At 36.9% G+C, this 20,671-nt stretch overlaps 2 protein-coding genes across 2 annotated transcripts; both read left to right on the forward strand.

Moving 5' to 3' along the window:
• Positions 1-204: 204 nt before the first annotated feature.
• On the forward strand, positions 205-1,985 carry LOC146733915 (uncharacterized). Its single transcript, XM_085508276.1, has 2 exons — positions 205-293; positions 1,641-1,985. Exons 1-2 carry the CDS (start codon positions 214-216, stop codon positions 1,906-1,908), a joined length of 348 nt encoding a protein of 115 aa, XP_085364402.1. The 5' UTR covers positions 205-213; the 3' UTR covers positions 1,909-1,985.
• A 9,101-nt stretch (positions 1,986-11,086) lies between these two features.
• LOC144357976 (A disintegrin and metalloproteinase with thrombospondin motifs adt-1-like) lies at positions 11,087-18,767 on the forward strand. Its single transcript, XM_085508412.1, has 10 exons — positions 11,087-11,192; positions 11,583-11,732; positions 12,657-12,902; positions 13,558-13,719; positions 14,281-14,433; positions 15,104-15,241; positions 15,673-15,801; positions 16,342-16,380; positions 16,716-16,809; positions 18,366-18,767. The coding sequence occupies exons 1-10, from the start codon at positions 11,087-11,089 to the stop codon at positions 18,652-18,654; spliced, it is 1,506 nt and encodes a 501-aa protein (XP_085364538.1). The 3' UTR covers positions 18,655-18,767.
• Positions 18,768-20,671: the final 1,904 nt, after the last annotated feature.

Genomic DNA, 20,671 nt, shown 5'->3' on the forward strand with positions numbered 1-20,671 from the left:
TAGCCCGCCATTAAATTCACCGTCTTGTTTAAAATCGGTTTACCGATACAGGGTGAACAAAATGACGACTACCGGTAACTATAGCGTACTCGGGGCAAGAATACCACGTGACACAGGTACCCGCACACGGTTTACCAGCATTCACTTCGAAACATCCTTCAGCAGATCATTGGTTTAAATATTTTTTTTTGTTTCTAAGGGTCCTTGGCCTTGATGGATATTATAGCTCCATTATCGCTGCCTGTAATGTGCTGGACTTTTATCGCAGTGTTTTGTGTTAGAGACTTTTTAAGGTATGTATATAAACTTTTTGGTTTTGTTTTGTTTTTAAAGGGCGGTAGTCGCGCTGCGCATATGCGAGATTTGTATTGATAAACATTGATTTTCCCATAATCCAATGCGCTTTTCTAATGCAAATCACAAGTATGAGGTTTGACCCGGGCGCGACTTGCACTAATTACCGCCGGTGACTCCTTCGATACCTTACAATCACCTACAAATTATCTAATTAAAGCTTGGTAAGGTCTCAGCTTGTACTTGTTGATCTGCGCAACAGTCAAAGTGGCCATCTTTGTTTATATGAGACCCATATATCTCGCGCATGCGTGGCGCGACGACTACCGCCCTTTAAATAAATAAATAATTGTAGATGAATGAATCAAAACAACATATGCTAGTTTGCCCGAAACTTACTGACAGTGAGTGAGGTCTATGTTCTCAGTTCAACATCTGACGAACCTTTCACACCGTACAAATGGAAAATTAATACACCGTAGTCTGTATAGAGAGTTTGAACATAACCATCTTATCTATTACTAGTTTAACCATAGAAAGTATAGTAGGATACTGTCTATGGTTTAACGCTATTTGTATATTCTTCTCTTCGGAATTGCATATACAATATAAAGAGATGTTTTATAAATGAACACCGCGAAAACTAGCGAAAATATCATGAGAAATAATGGATTCGATCACTAATGAAACTAAGTTATGAGTATATGAAGGAAGTAGTATGCTGATACTACATAGATCGACTTGTGTTATGTACGTTATTTACTCATATAAGACAACAAAATGCTACTTTAATATACAAAAACTTATAAGCACTTTACTCGGTATTTCACATTATATCAAATACAATATAACTGATGATGGTACAACCGAATAGTGAGGTATATCTGGGTGACGCAAATCAAAATAAAGCATTTCTGTCATTCCGGAACTGGATCTCTGACATATTTCATACAATCTTGGTAGGTCCGTTGAACATAATGAGTCCTTGATACACGCCATTTTTTTCCAGATCGCATTGAAAATGTCCGAATGGCGGCCATTTTAACAAATGCAGTTCCACTGCAGAAACATATCTTTGACTGATCACATTTAATCTTTATACACATGTCACACATCATATTATACATAGCCACAAGCATTTGTTTCATGGTCCGATTCAAATTGGTCGAACTCAAGCATTTCCGCCATTCGGGAACTCGATCGTGAATAGATATATTTCATTGACGCACGTCATTTTTTCACAGGTTTAATTCAAAATCGCTGTTTTTTTAGCCATTTGCGCTGATTATTTTACATAAGTAAAATTCAATCATTCAAACATCGATTATATGTATGGTGATTTACAGTAAAAAGGAAACTGGTGGCGATGTAGAAGAGAACACTTCTAAAAAGAAGAAGAAGAAGCCAGTCTCTGCTACTTCCCAAAAGCTTTCCAGTTATTCCGTCAATTCGTATTTGTCTGTGCCACAAGATGAAGACACAGGACCACCAGATGATGACATGTGCCCAGCAACCCCCGACGATGAACCACTGGACGACGACGATGAACCACTGAACGACGACGATGAACCACTGGGCGACGACGACGATGAACTACTAGATGACGACTATTAAACCACCTAATTCCCAAATATTTATTACACAAGTTTCAGTACAACTTATAATGTAGTAATGTGATATTTTATACAGAATATTATAAATAAAATGTATAATTTTGAATAATGATTATGCTTGGTATTTGACGTAATATAGCGTCATATAAGGACATATATATAGTATCTTCCAAGATATCCGAGTCATTGCCATAGCGACAGATTATTGAGCATTTTCGTAGATTAGATTCCCAACTTATCGTCAAGTCGTAAAGTCACCGGAAAGGCATGCGGGATGTTTTGTTCGAATTAAAAAGTCTAAAATATTAAGTATGTATGCCGAACTATTGTAGTAAGTAACTAATTTACCCCAATCTCCCACGCAGAGTTCTATTTCTACGAATAAATTTCTGCCACCACGCAAACTTATGCTCGTCGTTGATATTAGTCGATGCGTCACTGTGGTACTACTTTCAAAGACGCTCAATAAAACATTACCACGCAGGGATTCGATTTCGAACCAGACGAAAGCGTACGCGTTGTTTACAGATTCTGGCTGTTTTCAAAGTGAGGAAGTATAATTTATTGACTTTCCGCGATGAAATTATATTCTTGTAACAATTTAATCTTTTTTTCAAGTTCACACAAAGATCATTATCAGCTATATCAATAAGATAATTTAAAATTTGTTTACCAATAAGAAGAAATCAATATGATAAACCTCTAAAAACAAAAATACGCCAAGAATAAGCGTAGTGTGGCGGTGTGTGGTGACAGAGATACTTTCGGTGTTCTGGGCGCAAGTACCTCTGGGAATGTAATTTACTGTTATATTGCCACTGTGCTAGACTGGCACAGTCTGGGCCATTTATTCCTTAAATTAGGTTTAAATTAAATAAATATATCGCACATTGAAGGTGTAACCGCGAAATCACCCAATCATGGTAGTTTTGCGTTCGCAAAACTATTTTTTCCAAATGTTTTATTGTTATAATTCAACTGTCTACCACTGTACCTAAGCAGATATAGAACATAACGTACTCCCTAGGTTAGTTGTGTTTAGTGAGTACCCAAAGCAGAACTCGAACAGAAATGACTGAATCCATTGTAGTGAAGACGTTAATAATGGCTGCCATTTTAGTCTACTTAAAAGGCGGCAGTCGTCGCGCCGCGTCCTGTAGGATATGGGACTCATAGCGACGTATACAACGCGTGTAAAATACATTGTTTATTTATATGAAATTCGAACACGCTCTCATGAAGTCAAATAGTATTACCCAGAATTTATTCATTCTCTAATCAATTGTACTTACGGGTAATATAAGGATATTGACCTAAAAAAGTTGGCGGAACCACATTAACTTAGAGAAAATAGTGGTTGTATATTATAACGGATAATGGCCATTTTGGCAATATTATAGTGCTTTTATCATAGATTTCATATGACAGAGATATTACGCCATATCTCAAATTGTAGTTTGGTCACATAGGCTGAAAAAATTATATATTGCGAATCGTGGATACTTTTTGCTGTCCTCAAATATTTAAAAAATCTGGGTTTTAAAAAGTGTCAAGAAATGCAATTTTGCTTTATATTGTGCTTCATGGAATAAGAAAAGTTCCTCAAAATACGTTACTGTAACACACAAAAGAATGTTATTTTATGGTGGAATGGGACAATAACTTCATGATTTTACACAATAAACATTGTCATGCAATTTATGACCAACTTTGTCAAAAATTATGAGTAGACTTCTACCTATTAATCGATAAATTGTAGCGTTATAGGGAGAATGATGCAGTCCAGAGATAGGGACAGAGTGACGCATTGCGTTCGATAAGGTTTCTCTGCCATATGTGTTCTGTCCGTGTACACAGCTGCTGATCGAAAACCTAATTATAGCGTTATAAGATGGATCAAAATTACGTTTTTAAAAAACGTTATAATAACCAAAAAAATGAGTCCAACTTTATAACATTACTAAATGATGCAATTACAATGTAAATAATTATGTTATAATGACGTTTGCAAAAACATGCATAATTATGCTTTGCAATATCATACTAATAACGTTTTCTTAAAACGTAATTATAACGTAATTTTATAACATTGTAATACTGTTATTTTTAAATGTCACATATGTATCTTCCCTGGGTACGTCATATTGACGTTTGCCAAAAAATGCTTGTATTACAGTTTTAAATGTCATAACTTCCGTGTCATTTTAAAAAACATTATCATAATGGTATTTTATAACAGAAAAATACAGTCTTTTTCATGTGATTTATTTATGTAAATTGTCATAATGCCATAATTACGTTTTTCAGTGATGCATAAAATACGTTGTATACCGTTATTAAAAATAAATTGATATAGTAATATACATACTTTATTTAACAATACAATATCTCCATTTACACACAAAATTACATTGTAATATAATTTGGACCGTGACCGAATACGAAAATACGAGTTGTATACTTGTGTAATTTCAAAAAAAAAATCTCGATTTTCCGGCAACAGCACTCGGACATATTATCATTTAATTTCCTTTTCCAACAACATTATTCTGAAACACAAACAAAGCAAGAAATGTTACGAAAGAAAGTTCATTTAAATACAATTTGTCCCCGAACCACCAACACAGGGAAGAACAAAATTCAAATTTGCCAGCAAGTTCAATATGGCCGGTCTCTGCCTCCGTAGCAACCATCTTTCTGATTGATAAGCTTGAATAATCATAGTTTTCTGAGTAAAATCTTTGTCTGAATCATATATATTAATATTAGAGAACAACTTGTATAGATTATACAACTATTTGACCACTTACTGTGCGAAGAATGGAGATAATGCCGGCAACAGTTATATCCACAAGCTTTATCGTTGCGGGAAAGCCAGCGGATTGAGCATGCTCAGAAATGAGCTTATGGTACATACCATTTTTTGGATAGGGGTGCAAAGATAAAAACAGTACTGGTATTTATCCGCAATTAAATTACGCTATAATAACGTTTTCATTAGAAAAATAATAATATTATTTAACAATTACATTTTTAAAATATAATATACATGTAGTGTGATTGACTTAACTCGGTTTTCTTAAAACTTATATGTCTACACAACACAGTGAATAGCTGCTAATAAAATACGTTCATTATAATAACGTTTTAGAATTTTATAACTATGAAATAAAACATGATTTCAATATACTTTAATTTTGAAAATGGCAAGTCGTTACAAAACACTAATATAACAGTTTTGTGAAAATTATGATTTGAACGTCATAAAATTATGCTGTAATAACGTTTCTGTTTTAGACCAGTATAATAGCAGTATATAAAATTGCAGTATCATTGTTTTAAAATAGTTCATATTGAGCCTCATTTTATTACGTTATCATAACAATATAAATACGGTATATAAAAACATTGATGGGAAATTATTTAATGATAGTCCAATACTGATATTTACATTTTGATAATAAGTATTTATTGCTTTCCTAGGCCACACACTCTCCAACTATAGCTTCTTTGGCAGTACCTTGAGGGAGCCCAAGAAGCCTCCTGCACCATGTCCTATGTACTTTTTCAATTTGGTCGTAGTATTGAAATCCCCATATTTCAGATCCGTAACACAGAATAGGAGATATAATTGAATCAAATAATTTGAAATGAGTGTCAAAATGAACCCCATTAAGTTTAACAGATACCGATGAAAGAATCCTAAGCGTTTTCCCAGCCTGGTCCGCTAAAGTAGAAACTGCTTTAGACCAAATATTCCTGGAAGAAAGCACGAGACCTAAATACTTATAATAGGAGACAACTTCTAACTCGCATCCCTCAAGGTACCACTTCTCGTTTCGTGAAGCGTGACCGCCTTTGCGGAAAACCATAACTTTTGTTTTTTGTAAATTAACTTTCATACACCACTTACTACAAAATAGCGATAAAATATTAATCAAATTCTGCAGGTTTGGAATTGAGTCACTAAAAATGGCTACATCATCTGCATAAAGTAAAGCGAACAGATTATAAATGTCCTGTGTTAGTTGAATCCCCAAATTTCCCGAGTTAACCAACATCAAATTTAATTCTTCAATAAAGAAACTAAATAAAATAGGGCTCAACATACATCCTTGTCTGACCCCTATCGGGCATTCAAAGGAACTTGAAAGATTCGATTCAGATTTGACACAAGACTTAACATTACTATACATAGAACGCAAGATACAAAACATGTTACCATGGAAACCGATTGTTAATAATTTATATAATAATAGTGAATGATTTATCCTGTCGAATGCTTTAGAAAAATCCACGAAGAGACAATAAAATTTACCACCCCTTTTAGCCAAATACTTCTGCACAATAGCATACAAAACAAAGATATTATCTATAGTACTGTGATTTTTTTCGAAAACCCGATTGACAATCGGATAAGACGCCATTATGTTCTGCCCATAAACTTAGCCTTTCATTTAAGATTGCCGTAAAAATCTTTCCTAAAACATTTAATAATGATATCCCTCGGCAGTTGTTTATATCATTTTTCCCCCCGTGCTTCAATATGGGAATAACAACACCCGATGCCCACTCTTTCGGAAAGTCACCTGAATTGTAAATAAAGTTGAACAGAAGGGTTAGAACAGGAAGAATAATTGGGGCCGAATATTTAAAAAACTCATTTGGAAGCCCATCGTCACCTGGCGCTTTACTATGCTTGAGTTTATTTAAACTTTTCAAAATTTCATCCTCCGTAATTTCTTGGTTCAAATGATCAACCCCACCATTATTTTGGACGGACAACCCTGAAATTTCCCCATGTAAAACTGCTTCATCAACTGTATTCATGAAAACATGATCCCTCGATTTGCCATGATTCACACTATACAGGTTACTGAAATGGACATACCATTCATGCAAGCTGATGTTATTCAATGATTTACTTTTGTTCTGAATAAATCTCTTCAGGATTTCCCATAATTCAACTGAACCAGACATAGCTGCATCATTTAAACGGTCGTTGATGAATGCCTGCCACTCTTTCTTTTTGTCTTTACAGACTAATTTGAATTTTTTCTTCGCATTTACGAATTCATTTAAATTCACCTCATTTCCCAGCCGTCTAAATAATTTCAGCTTATTATACATACATCGTTTTCTTTGATGACATTCTCTATCGAACCATGATGGCTGATTGTTAGGTTGTTTATCGATAATTGTGACATTCTTAATTTTCATTTTTCTCCCAGCAAATTTCAACGCTGAATTTAATTTGGACAGAGCAATTTCAACATCAGGCAAGGCGTTAGTTGAATCCAAAATTAATTTTTGAAATTCTTCGGATTTTATTTTCTGTGAAAACTCATCACTGTGTTTTTCATTCCATCTAAAACGAACGTGTTTAGCAGACGACATAATACATGGATTTGTTTGCATAACCTTAGACTTATCTGGGACACAATTCAACTTGCAAATAATTGGCATATGGTCTGATTCATGACGCAATGGTATGTCAAAATCGGTTACATAACTGAAAAGAGATGATTGCAGGATACAGTAATCGACAACACTTGCCCCGTTTGTCGTAATGCAAGTAAAATTTCCAGCCGAATCATTTCCCAATCTGCCATTGGCTATGTGAACATCAAAATGCTTACACAACTCGATTAAAGATACACCTTGCGCATTTACCACTTTGTCCTTTGACGAGCGTGGCATGCGAAAATTGTCTGCATTGTAAACAGTGTTTTCAATAGGAAGATAAGAAATCGAGTCATCCACAATATAGTCAGCAATGATACCTGTTCTGGCATTAAAATCACCCATTAACATAATATACAACTCTGGGTTTCCTGAAATATACTCTGCTACTTTTCCACTTAGTTTATCGATATATTGAGAAGCATTTTCGGGGCGAATATAACAGCAACCAAACAGAAGATCCTTGTCTACAGATAATACCGACTCATCAAAACGAATAAAAATACAATTTTCTAAATCACATTGGATTTTGGTAATATTTCCAGCTAGGCATTTTTTCACATACAGTGCCACGCCTCCACTAGGTCTTCCTCTAATATTATGCCGAGTAGCGTGACTTGTAAACAGGATATAATTTTCTAAAATGGCCAGATCAACATCGTTTGTACAAAAAGTCTCAATTAGACCTACGATATCGGCAGATTGGCAAAATGATATAAACTCAGTATTACATAATTTACTTCTAAGACCTCTGATATTCCATACTAAAAATGAGATACTATTGCTAGCATGGACACACTTGTCAACGATTTGTTTTGGGCTTTGGCCACGCCTCTATGGGATAATTTCCACTACCTTACCGGTATCTTCGTCAACTTTGAATCGTGATTTCTTTCCATTTTCATCTGTTATTACTAGTTTATCATAACGTAAAAATGCTTTTAGTTTTGAGTTTCCTGCAACCAGCGTACTACGATGGCTGAAAAGTTTAGCACGGATACCTCGTAGCCGCTTGGAGAAGTCCTCACCAACACTCACATTTGTCCCTTTCAATTTCTTTGCCTTCGACATAACCATTTCCCTGTCTTTATAGTGACTAAATCGTGCAATGATGGGTTTCGATCCACGGACATCTGGCGCATTTACAATTCGATGTACGCGATCAAACGGAATGTCATCGTTAATTCCTAAGCGTTCGCCAATAATACCCTTTACAATCATTTCCGATTCATTCCACGACTCAGTTTCGGTACCGGACACACCGAAAAAAACCAAGTTGTTTCTCCGACTCCGATTTTCCATGTCGTCTTTATCTTTTACAAGCGAAACAATCATTTTCTGCAATCTTTCCAGCTTTGGGTTGACGTCTGTTGGATTGTCTAATTCACCGCTACGACCACGATTTAGACTTTCGACATTAGATCTTATACTATTCACTTCTGTTTTCAACTTTTCCAATTCTGTGATACGATCCGAGTCGATCTTCATTTCTTGACGTATATCATAAATATCTTCCTCTATGTTGTTTAGCCGGGTCTGCATGCCATCTAATTTTGTATTCATAACTTTGGAATCCGACAACAACGTGTCTAACTTAAGATGCAAACTTGCAATGTCTTCTTTCGTAACGCTACTGTCATCAGATGATCTTAGCTTTGGGGGACCAGGATTCTGTTCAACGCTACCCGAAACAACGAGTAGCCTTGCTAAACACAACTTTACAGATAATGACATGTTAATAAACATACCAATTGTAACCAAGATGGCGACTGCGAAGCCTACCCTTTGTCTTCTGTGATATGCGTTAGCAAATCGACCGATTCTCTGTCTGTGCACTTCAATCGAAACTCCCATTATCAATTTGCTGAGAAGGAGTACTCCCACGAAATTGTGTTACCACACAGTGTTGTATAATGCCATATAACGTGAAAAGACACTCGAAACACGTATAAGCACACTCCGCAAGTCACACCAGCATGCAGTCTTTTATTGAAACTGATATTTAATAACATAATAAATACATTGTAAAAAATTACGTTATAATGATGTAATTAGAAAATGTTTCGATGTCATGATTTTTCAGATGGTTTTTATGACGTCTCAAAAATACGTTGCATAATTATAGTTGTAAATGTCATAATGACGTTTTCAAAAACGTATGTTGACCATAACAATAAATTAATATAACATAACAATAATACGTAATTAATTATATCATAATAACGTTTCATATGATAACGCTATAACTACGTTTCCAATCAGCAGCTATGTGGTGTGTTGAAATTTGTTTTTGCGTATCTGTTGACTGACTTAATTAGCTGATTACTAGCGAATGGCTGTGTTATGTCTGTCATCCTTTAGGCCCATTTGAGGTCCTGGACGGAACTCGACTCAGTGATTTGGAACTAATTACGATATAACCGTCGCTCATCGGACTACTATTTCTGACAGTTAGTATTCGTAGTCGAAACGTTCCATTCAGATCGGATGGCGCCCTCTCGTGCCAATCCGCCCTGCTAATTAGGTAACTTGTCACTGATAAAAGTCACCGAAAACATTTTGATCAATTTTAAGCAATAATACTAGAGTGAAATATAAACGTGCCTCTGCATTCTCCATTAATTTCGTATCTTGCTATGATCACGGTAAAGAGAAAACCTGTGCTTACTTTCAACAGTTAGCTGGAGTCCGATCGAAAACGTGTCTCAAAAAATACCTTTACATCATTTTTCCGATAATTTTTTTCAGCTCGTAACGATAGAATCAGTCAATTTAGAACTAACATGTATGCTATCGGAAAGCATTGTGGCACAATTTTACTGAAAAGACGAGTTTTTCATTCCTCATGAATATTAATTTATGCAAATAAGACGATTATTTCAACCAATCGTGTCATGCAACTCCCCCCTGGCATTTCGAGAAACCACAGTGTGTGTGCATGCGCAGTTCGAAATGGAACAGTTTTGAACGCAATAAAATCAATCGTGGAACTCGGGCTCCAGCAAGAAATCGTGGCGTCAAACTGGTTGTCGGTTGAATAGACCATTTTCCGTTCACTGCGAGAATCACGCGTAATGCGTGAAATCGAACGTAAAAACAGGACAAACAAAGGTCATAGCGTCGTAGTCGCGTCAAACATCGCGTGGGATTCGACAAACGCGAAAGTATTTCGGGGACATTTCCATGCTTAATAATGTGCTGTCCACATTTGATGATAGGCAATTTCGATTAAGTGAGGGTATTCGGAAGCAATATTCCTCTGTCGAAGATCGGCCGGTCAATGTAAGCTGCAAAATAAAGAAATTCTAGTTCAAAATCAAATTGTTCGATTTTTGCGGCAGACGTTCGACGCGCGTCTTTCATGCATCTCGCGAGATCTCGCAATTGTACGGAAAATCACCTATTGTTTTGCAATAGACATAATTTTGGAGCCTGTATTTGTCTATGAAATGTTTCTAAGTTTTGTTGAGGATTTTTCTGTAAATAAATTGCTGAAATTATTTCATCTGTTTGTAAACGGGACGTTGTTGCTTTGACGATGGGCTACGGACGACTGACGTCGAAACGTTCCATTCAGATCGGATGGCGCCCTCTCGTGCCAATCCCCCCCCCCCCCGATATTAATATTCCATTATTCCAACAGTTAATAACGACCGTAGTAATGAGCGGAGCGATAGTGAAAAACACACCGGTTATTCTTATCGAGTTGTTTCTAAATGACGGAAATGTGTCGTAATTTGTGCAAAGTTGTCCTGTGTGTTTTTCTCACCGTCTCCATCTTTGTCTGTGGCGTGCCGGGCCGCCGCGCTCAGGCTGGCACAAGTGAGTTATTCGTTCAGTATTTGTTAGCATTTTATGCAATGACTTCGTTCGCAAGCGTCCGTTTTGCGACGTGTTTCACACCCCTGTTAAAAATGAGTCGCTGTGTGCAAATATATTAGTATTAAAATCGTTGCTTTGACCCTCATCTGTCGATGGAGATTCTTTAGTAGTTCATGGTTACGGTTATTAGTAACCGTGAGTTGTTAAGTGTAAGTTGGTAAGGGTAAGATATTTGGTTTTACCATGGTTTATAGTTCCATGGTTTTACGGTTGGCCTTTATAATCCAGACGCTTGGTTTTTATTCCCAAACTTATGAGAAATGAAGCTGTAAAGAGTGGAAGGCTGTTAATTTGCATACTAGTATGTGAGTTTAACCTTTCTATTCACAGGATGGCAGGGCGAGTGTTCCGTTACATGTGGTTCCGGTGACGTCCCTTACACTATGAAGTGCGTAAGAAATGTAGGGAATCGTAGAAAACTATGTGCGATTGGGGAAACGCAGACTAGAACATGTACAGGCTTACCAGAATGTGGACCAAGTAAGTAAGCCATCTTCTGTCCTCATTATGTCTTTAACGGGTTTATTCAACACACTTGAAAGCAGTATCTTGTTTCGATTTTTACAATATTTACAATAGACCTCACCAACCATGTTGTATTGCATTGCACAGTTCAAATACGATACCATCCTTAAGAGCTATTATTTTTTCCTTATACTGTAATTTGCGCAGGTGCTTTGCCAGGAGTTCCTAAATAGACCCAGACCACAGGAAGATGGACAAACTTATGTATTTTAATATATTATTAAATAATAAAATGTTATATAACTTTTCTTTTACCCCCGTTCCTGGTATCGATTTCAAGTAATCACTGATTTTTTTTTATACCACTCCTTCCTTCATCACAACTTTGTTACTCGTTAATGTTATATGCAAATTTTAACGCGCGTTGTAGACACCCTACTATAGTAAAATATCCCAAGGGTTGAAACGCGCCAGGACAGAGAGTAACAGCCGCCTGCTTCAAGGTGTTGACGGGGTGTCAAGTCCCGACTTTACGTACATTTTGGCCGGTCCGCCTTTGTTATAGTTCTCTAAAATTAACTACAATGAATTGTGATGTTTTTCAATAAAGAAAACTTACTGCAAACCCATGTGTGTATATGTGCTTTTTAATTTCAACAATGTCGTCCGTGACTTTCAATTTTATTTTCACATATAACATAATTGAATACAAAAAATATTTATTCGCAAAGTTTAAAAACGGTTCAACAGACTTTAATATTTGGAACTATATTGACAAACCTTCATCAAAAATGTACGTCAATATTTTTTGAAATGTGCTCATACGTCTGATTTTGTGGTATAAATTTCAGTCCTTATCTTATTAAAACATTACGTAATAGTTTAGGTTATGAAACAACTCTAATATACGATTGAATCATTATTATTTTTGGGGGATAGTTATTGGTCAATGGAGTGAATGGTCTGAATGGTCACCGTGTTCAACCGCTCACATGGAGATATGTTATGAAGGTGAGCGACAGAGGACGCAGGAGTGTGAACCCATTGGATACACGCCAGTGGTCAACTTAGAAGGAAACTTAATATGTGGTGGTCCTGGTGATGGTAATACAATCAGCGAGCTTGAAAACTGCTACCCTGATATCGAAGCATGCCAAACAACAACGATGGCACCAATTCCAACAGGTTTGATTGACTTTAAACTGTCTGTATTAAGAGATCTTAGATTCGAATGGCACAATTTCGAGTGGGGAAAAAAGTCTCATTGATCTATCGTTTTCAACGAGATATCGGCGGCCATTCCCCTTTAGGGTCTCATCAAAATACATATTTCCGATGCTACGACCAAGAAATCACTTTTTTTGCCATTATGTTATTGGACGCCCTTGACGTATTGACATATGAGTATGAATATGAACATGACTGTGCGCTTCAGGTGTGTAGTGGCTGGTTGGCATTCGGTTGGCGAGAACCGGTCGTTTCCATTCAGAAATAAAATAACGACGTTATTCATGTCTCGAGAGATTTGGAGCTAGTGCTGGTCATTGGGCGACATTTGTTAGCAGACATGACGTCAAAATGACGTCACAGTTCGGTGGTCTATTGTGTCTCCGGTAAATTTTTTTATAAAATACTAATAGCTACTTTGTTCTCAAGATATCCAGTTCGGAACGTTCTTATCGATAATCGACAATCAATACTCCTGATATAAAGACAGTTAAATCAGGAGAGTCGTCACCCGCGCATGCGTCAGATGGCCATAGAGTGTCATTGCTTACAAACAAGCGTCTACCCATGAGCTTTTGCGTAAATAATAGGCCTTTATGTTGTTTGGATATAGAATGGAGTGACTGGGGTGAATGGTCTCATTGTTCGTGTGAAACTAGTACAAAATTTCGCAGCAGGTCTTGCTTGAAAGAAGAGGGCATGTGTGAAGAAGGGTCATCGACTGAGTTGGCTTTGTGTTCACTAGATGACTGTCAAGATACAGCACATGATTTAGGTAAGTTGGGAATTCGTTTATAACTGATACTTAGTGTTTTTGACGTAATTATAACTAGGCTGGTTTTCAATAAAGAGAATCAACTCGAGCAATTTCACCTTCCCGAAATAATCACCAAAATGCGACTTTATCGATTGAAATGTGATTCAAACTTTATTGTTTCATTTTCCATTACATTCTTGGAAGCAATACGCAAACAACAACAATTAAAATTTTTAAATAATCTTCAAGAAATACTATTAAATTATTAAGTAGGCACAATTCACAACAGAACGTCACTGCACTACAGTTGAAAAAATGACAAGAATTTACATAACCCCATGTAATGCAATAAAGAACGTTTGGAAAGTGCCAACGTAAAGTCGGCACGTGCGTATAGCACCAGGAAATTGTAAGCAAAACAAATATGGCTGCTTGGTAGCCATTTTTTGCGTGAGTGGTGCTCAAATCATCACATTAAAAGGTGCCCTAGCAGACTTCAGAGACGACGGAAAAAATTAGTACACTGATTCAAAGCACATGCGCAAAAACACTGTTACTATAGCAACATTTGTTTTCTAGGTGAAATAACGACTGGGTGGACTGAATGGGAGCAGTGTTCGGTTACGTGTGGCCAAGGGGTGAAGACACGTGTAAGGCATTGTCCTGCCCTATGTGATGATGGCGGTGAGACAACCGATTCCACTATTTGCAGTGCCTCTGACTTATGTGCTGGTAGGAAAACTGTTTATGCAATGGACAATTTGCATGTTTTTTGATGTGTTTGACTGTCTGGCGCCATCAATATGCACGGTCACAACACACCCTTCGCTGGTTCCCACCAAGTCAAAAGTGGCCGGTTACTAAATAGGTCCAGCATTCCGATTGGTTGACCACGTTCTCAATCTTTGTTCTATTTCCCATGGTTATCTGACGTCAGCGCTTACATTCTACACAGAACACAATCTCCTTCCCATAGGTCTTTGCGTTTTACGCAATAGTACCTCTGCCACATGCAGCCTTCAATTTTGTTGGTCAATCACATCACTTACTCACGGCCATTTTCCCGTAGCTGTTACACCTAAAAAAGACTAATTAAAGGGGTTTCCTATCATTTCCTTTCATCTTGTATTCTAGTGAATCTTTCAATACTATTTCTGGCTTGAACGGGTTCGATTTCCGCGTCTAACCCCACCAAATGTAAATAACTCAAAATGATGTGCTTCTACAATGTTTAGCTGCGCTTGAACTCGAAACTTAAAAATGAAGCCGCCGAAATATTGTAAATAATTGAAATAATGGGGCCGATGTCCATGTTTTAGTTAATGCAGATCCTATTCGTTTTTTTTTTTAAATATGGATATTTATTGACTGCATGCTTACCCAAGATATAATTAAATTTCAGATGGCACTCTCATCCATGAAACTCACGTATATGATGGGGAAGGTGTTCGCTTGCATTGCTTGGTTGATTGGTATCTAGACACCCATCACACTGCGTCTGTCAGTTGGTTGAAGAACAATGTTATTATAGATATTCAAGGTAAGTGACATATAGTCGATTTCAAACTGCTACAATCTAGTTTGCGTCCCAGTGAATTGGCTGATGGTACAATAACGTACACCGGGCACGTCAGGGCAACACGGGAGAGGGAGGGGGGGTAAAAACTATATGGGTATGTGGCGCCCGACTGGGGTACCCTTTTCAAACCAGTCGATATAGAAGATATATCAATATGAATATGTTTATTTGTGGTTTAGAAGTAGGTTTGATTTTGTGTAGTTTAATGGTTTCGAGAATCCCCCCTCCAAAAAAATGCCTGAAAACTGTTATTCGGGAGCCGTCCTCTACTTGCCCGTTTCTACGGTAACTGCTATGTTGAATAATATTGTAACTAAAACGTACGTCAATTTGGCCAATTGCAGTTAACCTGAGTGAGCGGTAATTAACACTGTGTTTTTTGTACACAACAGGTAAATACAAAATGGTGAATTACGGTGATTTGGAACTACAAACTACCGTATCGGAAGATAGTGGGACCTATGCGTGCGGTGTAACTCACGATGAGAAAACGATTATCACGAATGTGATTCTTTTGAAAGGTTGGTAATCAATTGTCCATATTTAGACATTGCTTTACGTCATTGTCAGACGTTACAACAGTAGCAACAACCTCCCTAACGTAACAATATCTCTGTCATGACACCCATGTTCTCGTTATAATGTTTAAATCGAGAAGATCGTCACCTGCGCAAGCGCGAGAATTGAGTCTCAGTCAAGCGACGATAACAACACACGCTAAAAACGCAAAGACTCATGGGTAGACGCTTGTTTGTAAACAAGGACACAATATGGCCATCTGACACAGTTGAAGACTCCCCCCTTTAATCAACGTATTCATGCAGATAACGCATTGTGACGTCATCAGTGTGAATGAATGACACGCTATACCTGTTTCTTACCAACCCCGAGTTTTGTTGCCATGACAATTTTATACTTTCGTGCACATGTAATTTGCCTTCTCAGGCAAATGAAAATTACTCATCTTCGAGAATAATTTGAAACAACAAATACGTTAGTTGGATCTTGCTTCACCAATACACGTGTTTATTTCATGGTTGTCTTTTGTCTTTATTTCACAGTTAACATTGTGCCTTTTACTCTTGGTGACCTAAATGACGGTGAGTTTCAAACACTAGTATGTCATCTGAAAATAGATGATGTTTTTGTCATGTCTGTTTCATGGCAAAATATAATAATGTACGCTGTTTTAGGTATTAAACGATTTGCAGGTTTCATGGTCACGTGATATTTTTGTCCTAGCCTGCCATTAAATTTACCATCTTGTTTAAAATCGGTTAACCGATACAGGGTGAACAAAATGACGACTACCGGTAACTATAGCGTACTCGGGACAAGAATACCACGTGACACAAGTACCCGCACGTGGTTTTAGCATTCACTCCGAAACACCCTTCAGCAGATCATTGGTTTAAACATTTTTTTTGTTTATAAGGGTCCTTGGCCTTGATGGATATTATAGCTCCATTATCGCTGCCTGTAATGTGCTGGACTTTTATCGCAGTGTTTTGTGTTAGAGACTTTTTAAGGTATGTATATAAACTTATGACACGTAGTCGAGGTGGATAGATCGTGTCGCCCTCTAGCGACGGCCGATTAAAGGAGCAAACTTGATTTACGATCTGTAAAGACCCAATTGCACAATTTGGTTTGGGTGTGCCCGATTTTTAAGTGAATAGGTCAAGGTCAATGTACTTGTTTATTTCATCCAAATGCAATACGTAACTATGTCTGTTATTTGACCAAAACATAGAAGACGATTCGCACTGCATTGTGGAAAAAGCAATGTTTGTTCAACAAAGATATCGCAAATGCGCGGCGCTGCGCGACAACCACCGCCCCTTAACCTGAAGTATAGTAATGTCTGCTTTTTAAAAATAAATAATTGCAGATGAATGAATCAAAACAACATATGCTAGTTTGCCCGAAGCTTACTGACAGTGAGTGAGGTCTATGTTCTCAGTTCAACATCTGACGAACCTTTCACACCGTACAAATGGAAAATTAATACACCGTAGTCTGTATAGAGAGTTTGAACATAACCATCTTATCTATTACTAGTTTAACCATAGAAAGTATAGTAGGATACTGTCTATGGTTTAACGCTATTTGTATATTCTTCTCTTCGGAATTGCATATACAATATAAAGAGATTTTTATAAATAAACACCGCGAAAACTAGCGAAAATATCATGAGAAATAATGGATTCGATCACTAATGAAACTAAGTTATGAGTATATGAAGGAAGTAGTATGCTGATACTACATATATCGAGTTGTGTTATGTACGTTATTTAGTCATATAAGACAACAAAACGCTACTTTAATATACAAAAAACTTATAAGCACTTTACTCGGTATTTCACATTATATCAAATACAATATAACTGATGATGGTACAACCGAATAGTGAGGTATATCTGGGTGCAAATCAAAATCAAGCATTTCTGTTATTCCGGAACTAGATCTCTGACATATTTCATACAATCTTGGTAGGCCCGTTGAACACCAGATCGCACTGAAAATGCCCGAATGGCGGCCATTTTAACAAATGCAGTTCCACTGCAGAAACATATCTTTGACCGATCACATTTAATCTTTATACATATGTCACACATTATATTATACATAGCCACGTGCATGTGTTTCATGGTCCCATTCAAATTGGTCGAATGGCTGCCATTTTAATGTTGAAAATTCCTCGAACTCAAGCATTTCTGCCATTCCGGAACTGGATCTCGATCGTGCATAGACATATTTCATTGACGCACATCATTTTTGCACAGGTTTAATTCAAAATCCCCGAAGAATGCTGTTTTTGAGCCATATTACCAACTTGCGCTGATGATTTTACATATTACAACAATTACACATGCATCTGTTTCAGAATCTGATTCGAGATGGCTGTAATAGCTATTAATAGTAGTATATCCTGTCACTGTTTCCGAATTTCAAACCATGTTTTTGGCACATAGTGGCCACATTCAACACAAGCTCTTCAGTTAAAAAAAAAGATATTATGTTTTAAATAAAGCTCATAAAATTCAATCATTCAAACATCGATTCTATGTATGGTGATTTTTAGTAAAAGGGAAACTGGTGGCGATGTAGAAGAGAACACTTCTCAAAAGAAAAAGAAAGGTAAAAAGAAAAAGAAGAAGAAGCCAGTCTCTGCTACTTCCCAAAAGCTTTCCAGTTATTCCGTCAATTCGTATTTGTCTGTGCCACAAGATGAAGACACAGGACCACCAGATGATGACATGTGTCCAGCAACCCCCGACGATGAACCACTGGCCGACGACGATGAACCACCGAACGACGACGATGAACACCTGGGCGACGACGACGATGAACTACTAGATGACGACTATTAAACCACCTAATTTTCCCAAGATTTATTACACAAGTTTCAGTACAACTTATAATATAGTAATGTGATATTTTATACAGAATATTATAAATAAAATGTATAATTTTGAATAATAAATATGCTTGGTATTTGACGTAATATAGCGTCATATAAGAACATATATATAGTATCTTCCAAGATATCCGAGTCATTGCCATAGCGACAGATTATCGAGCATTTTTCGTAGATTAGATTCCCAACTTATTGTCAAGTCGTAAAGTCACCGGAAAGGCATGCGGAATGTTTTGTTCGAATTAAAAAGTCTAAAATATTAAGTATGTATGCCGAACTATTGTAGTAAGTGACTAATTTACCCCAATCTCCCACGCAGAGTTCTATTTCTACGAATAAATCTCTGCCACCACGCGAACTTATGCTCGTCGTTGATTAGTCGATGCGTCACTGTGGTACTACTTTCAAAGACGCCCAAGAAAACATTGCCACGCAGGGATTCGATTTCGAACCAGACGAAATGGTACGCGTTGTTTATAGATTCTGGCTGTTTTCAAATTGAGGAACTAATTTATTTACTTTCCGCGATGAAATTATTTCTTTGTAACAATTTCACCTTTTTTTAAGTTCACAAGATCATTATCAGCTATCAATAAGATAATTTAAAATTTGTTTACCAATAAGAAGAAATCAATATGATAGACCTCTAAAAACAAAAATACGCAAAGAATAAGCGTAGTGTGGCGGTGTGTGGTGGCAGAGATACTTTCGGTGTTCTGGGCGCAAGTATCTCTGGGAATGTAATTTACTGTTATATTGCCACTGCTATATTGCTAGACTGGCACAGTCTGGGCAATTTATTCCCTAAATTAGGTTTAAATTAAATAAATATATCGCACATTAGTTCGCAAAACTATTTGTTCCAAATTTTTTATTGTTATAATTCAACTGTCTACCACTGTACCACTGCAGATATAGAACATAACGTACTCCCTAGGTTAGTTGTGTTTAGTGAGTAGCCAAAGCAGAACTCGAACAGTAATGACAGAATCCATTGTAGTGATGACGTTAATAATGGCTGCCATTTTAGTCTACTGAAAGGGCGGCAGTCGTCGCGCCGCGTCCTGTAGGATATGGGACTCATAGCGATGTATACAACGCGTGCAAAATACATTGTTTATTTATATGAAATTCGAACACGCTCTCATGAACTCAAATAGTACTAGTATTACCCAGAATTTATTCATTCTCTAATCAATTGTACTTACGGGTAATATAAGGATATTGACCTAAAAAAGTTGGGGGAACCACATTAACTTTAGAGAGAATAGTGGTTGTATTTTAGCGGATAATGGCCATTTTGGCAATATTATAGTGCTTTTTATCATAGATTTCATATGGCAGAGATATTACGCCATATCTCAAATTGTAGTTCGGTGACATAGGCTGAAAAATTATATATTGCGAATCGTGGGATAATTTTTGCTGTCCTCAATTATTTAAAAAATCTGGGTTTTAAAAAGTGTCAAGAAATGCAATTTTCCTTTATATTATGCTTTATGGAATAGGAAAAGTTTCTCAAAATACGTCACTGTAACACACAAAAGAATGCTATTTTATGGTGGAATGGGACAATAACTTCACGATTTTACATAATAAACTAATGAACATTGTCATGCAATTTATGACCAACTTTGTCAAAAATTATGAGTAGGCTTCTACCTATTAATCGATAAATTGCAGCGTTATAGGGAGAATGATGCAGTCCAGAGATAGGGACATAGTGACGCATTGCGTTCGATAAAGTTTCTCTGCCATATGTGTTCTGTCCGTATAGTTTAAATTAGATACACACGACTATGCATACCTTTTATGCGTGTATGTATGTGAACAAAATAACTAAAAGGCTATTGACCAATTTTTATAAATTTCAAGTTGTTTAGATTTTTGGATACGAAAGAGGTTGGCTGGTTCCCGCCCCAAGTGTTGTGGCGCACCAGGCCACGGGAGGCCCGTAACTAGTAACGGTG

This window comes from Saccoglossus kowalevskii, chromosome 15, assembly GCF_978046115.1.
Source record: "Saccoglossus kowalevskii chromosome 15, keSacKowa6.1, whole genome shotgun sequence".
Lineage (NCBI taxonomy): Eukaryota > Metazoa > Hemichordata > Enteropneusta > Harrimaniidae > Saccoglossus > Saccoglossus kowalevskii.

Bases quoted from the DNA above. Each gene is read 5' to 3' on its own strand.
- LOC144357976 (XM_085508412.1), top strand. From the start codon at position 11,087: ATGACGGAAATGTGTCGTAATTTGTGCAAAGTTGTCCTGTGTGTTTTT. The intron at 12,903-13,557 runs GTTTGATTGACT...GTTTGGATATAG, and splicing joins GATGGCACCAATTCCAACAG to AATGGAGTGACTGGGGTGAA. The intron at 13,720-14,280 runs GTAAGTTGGGAA...TTTGTTTTCTAG, and splicing joins AGATACAGCACATGATTTAG to GTGAAATAACGACTGGGTGG.
- LOC146733915 (XM_085508276.1), top strand. From the start codon at position 214: ATGGATATTATAGCTCCATTATCGCTGCCTGTAATGTGCTGGACTTTT. The intron at 294-1,640 runs GTATGTATATAA...GGTGATTTACAG, and splicing joins TGTGTTAGAGACTTTTTAAG to TAAAAAGGAAACTGGTGGCG.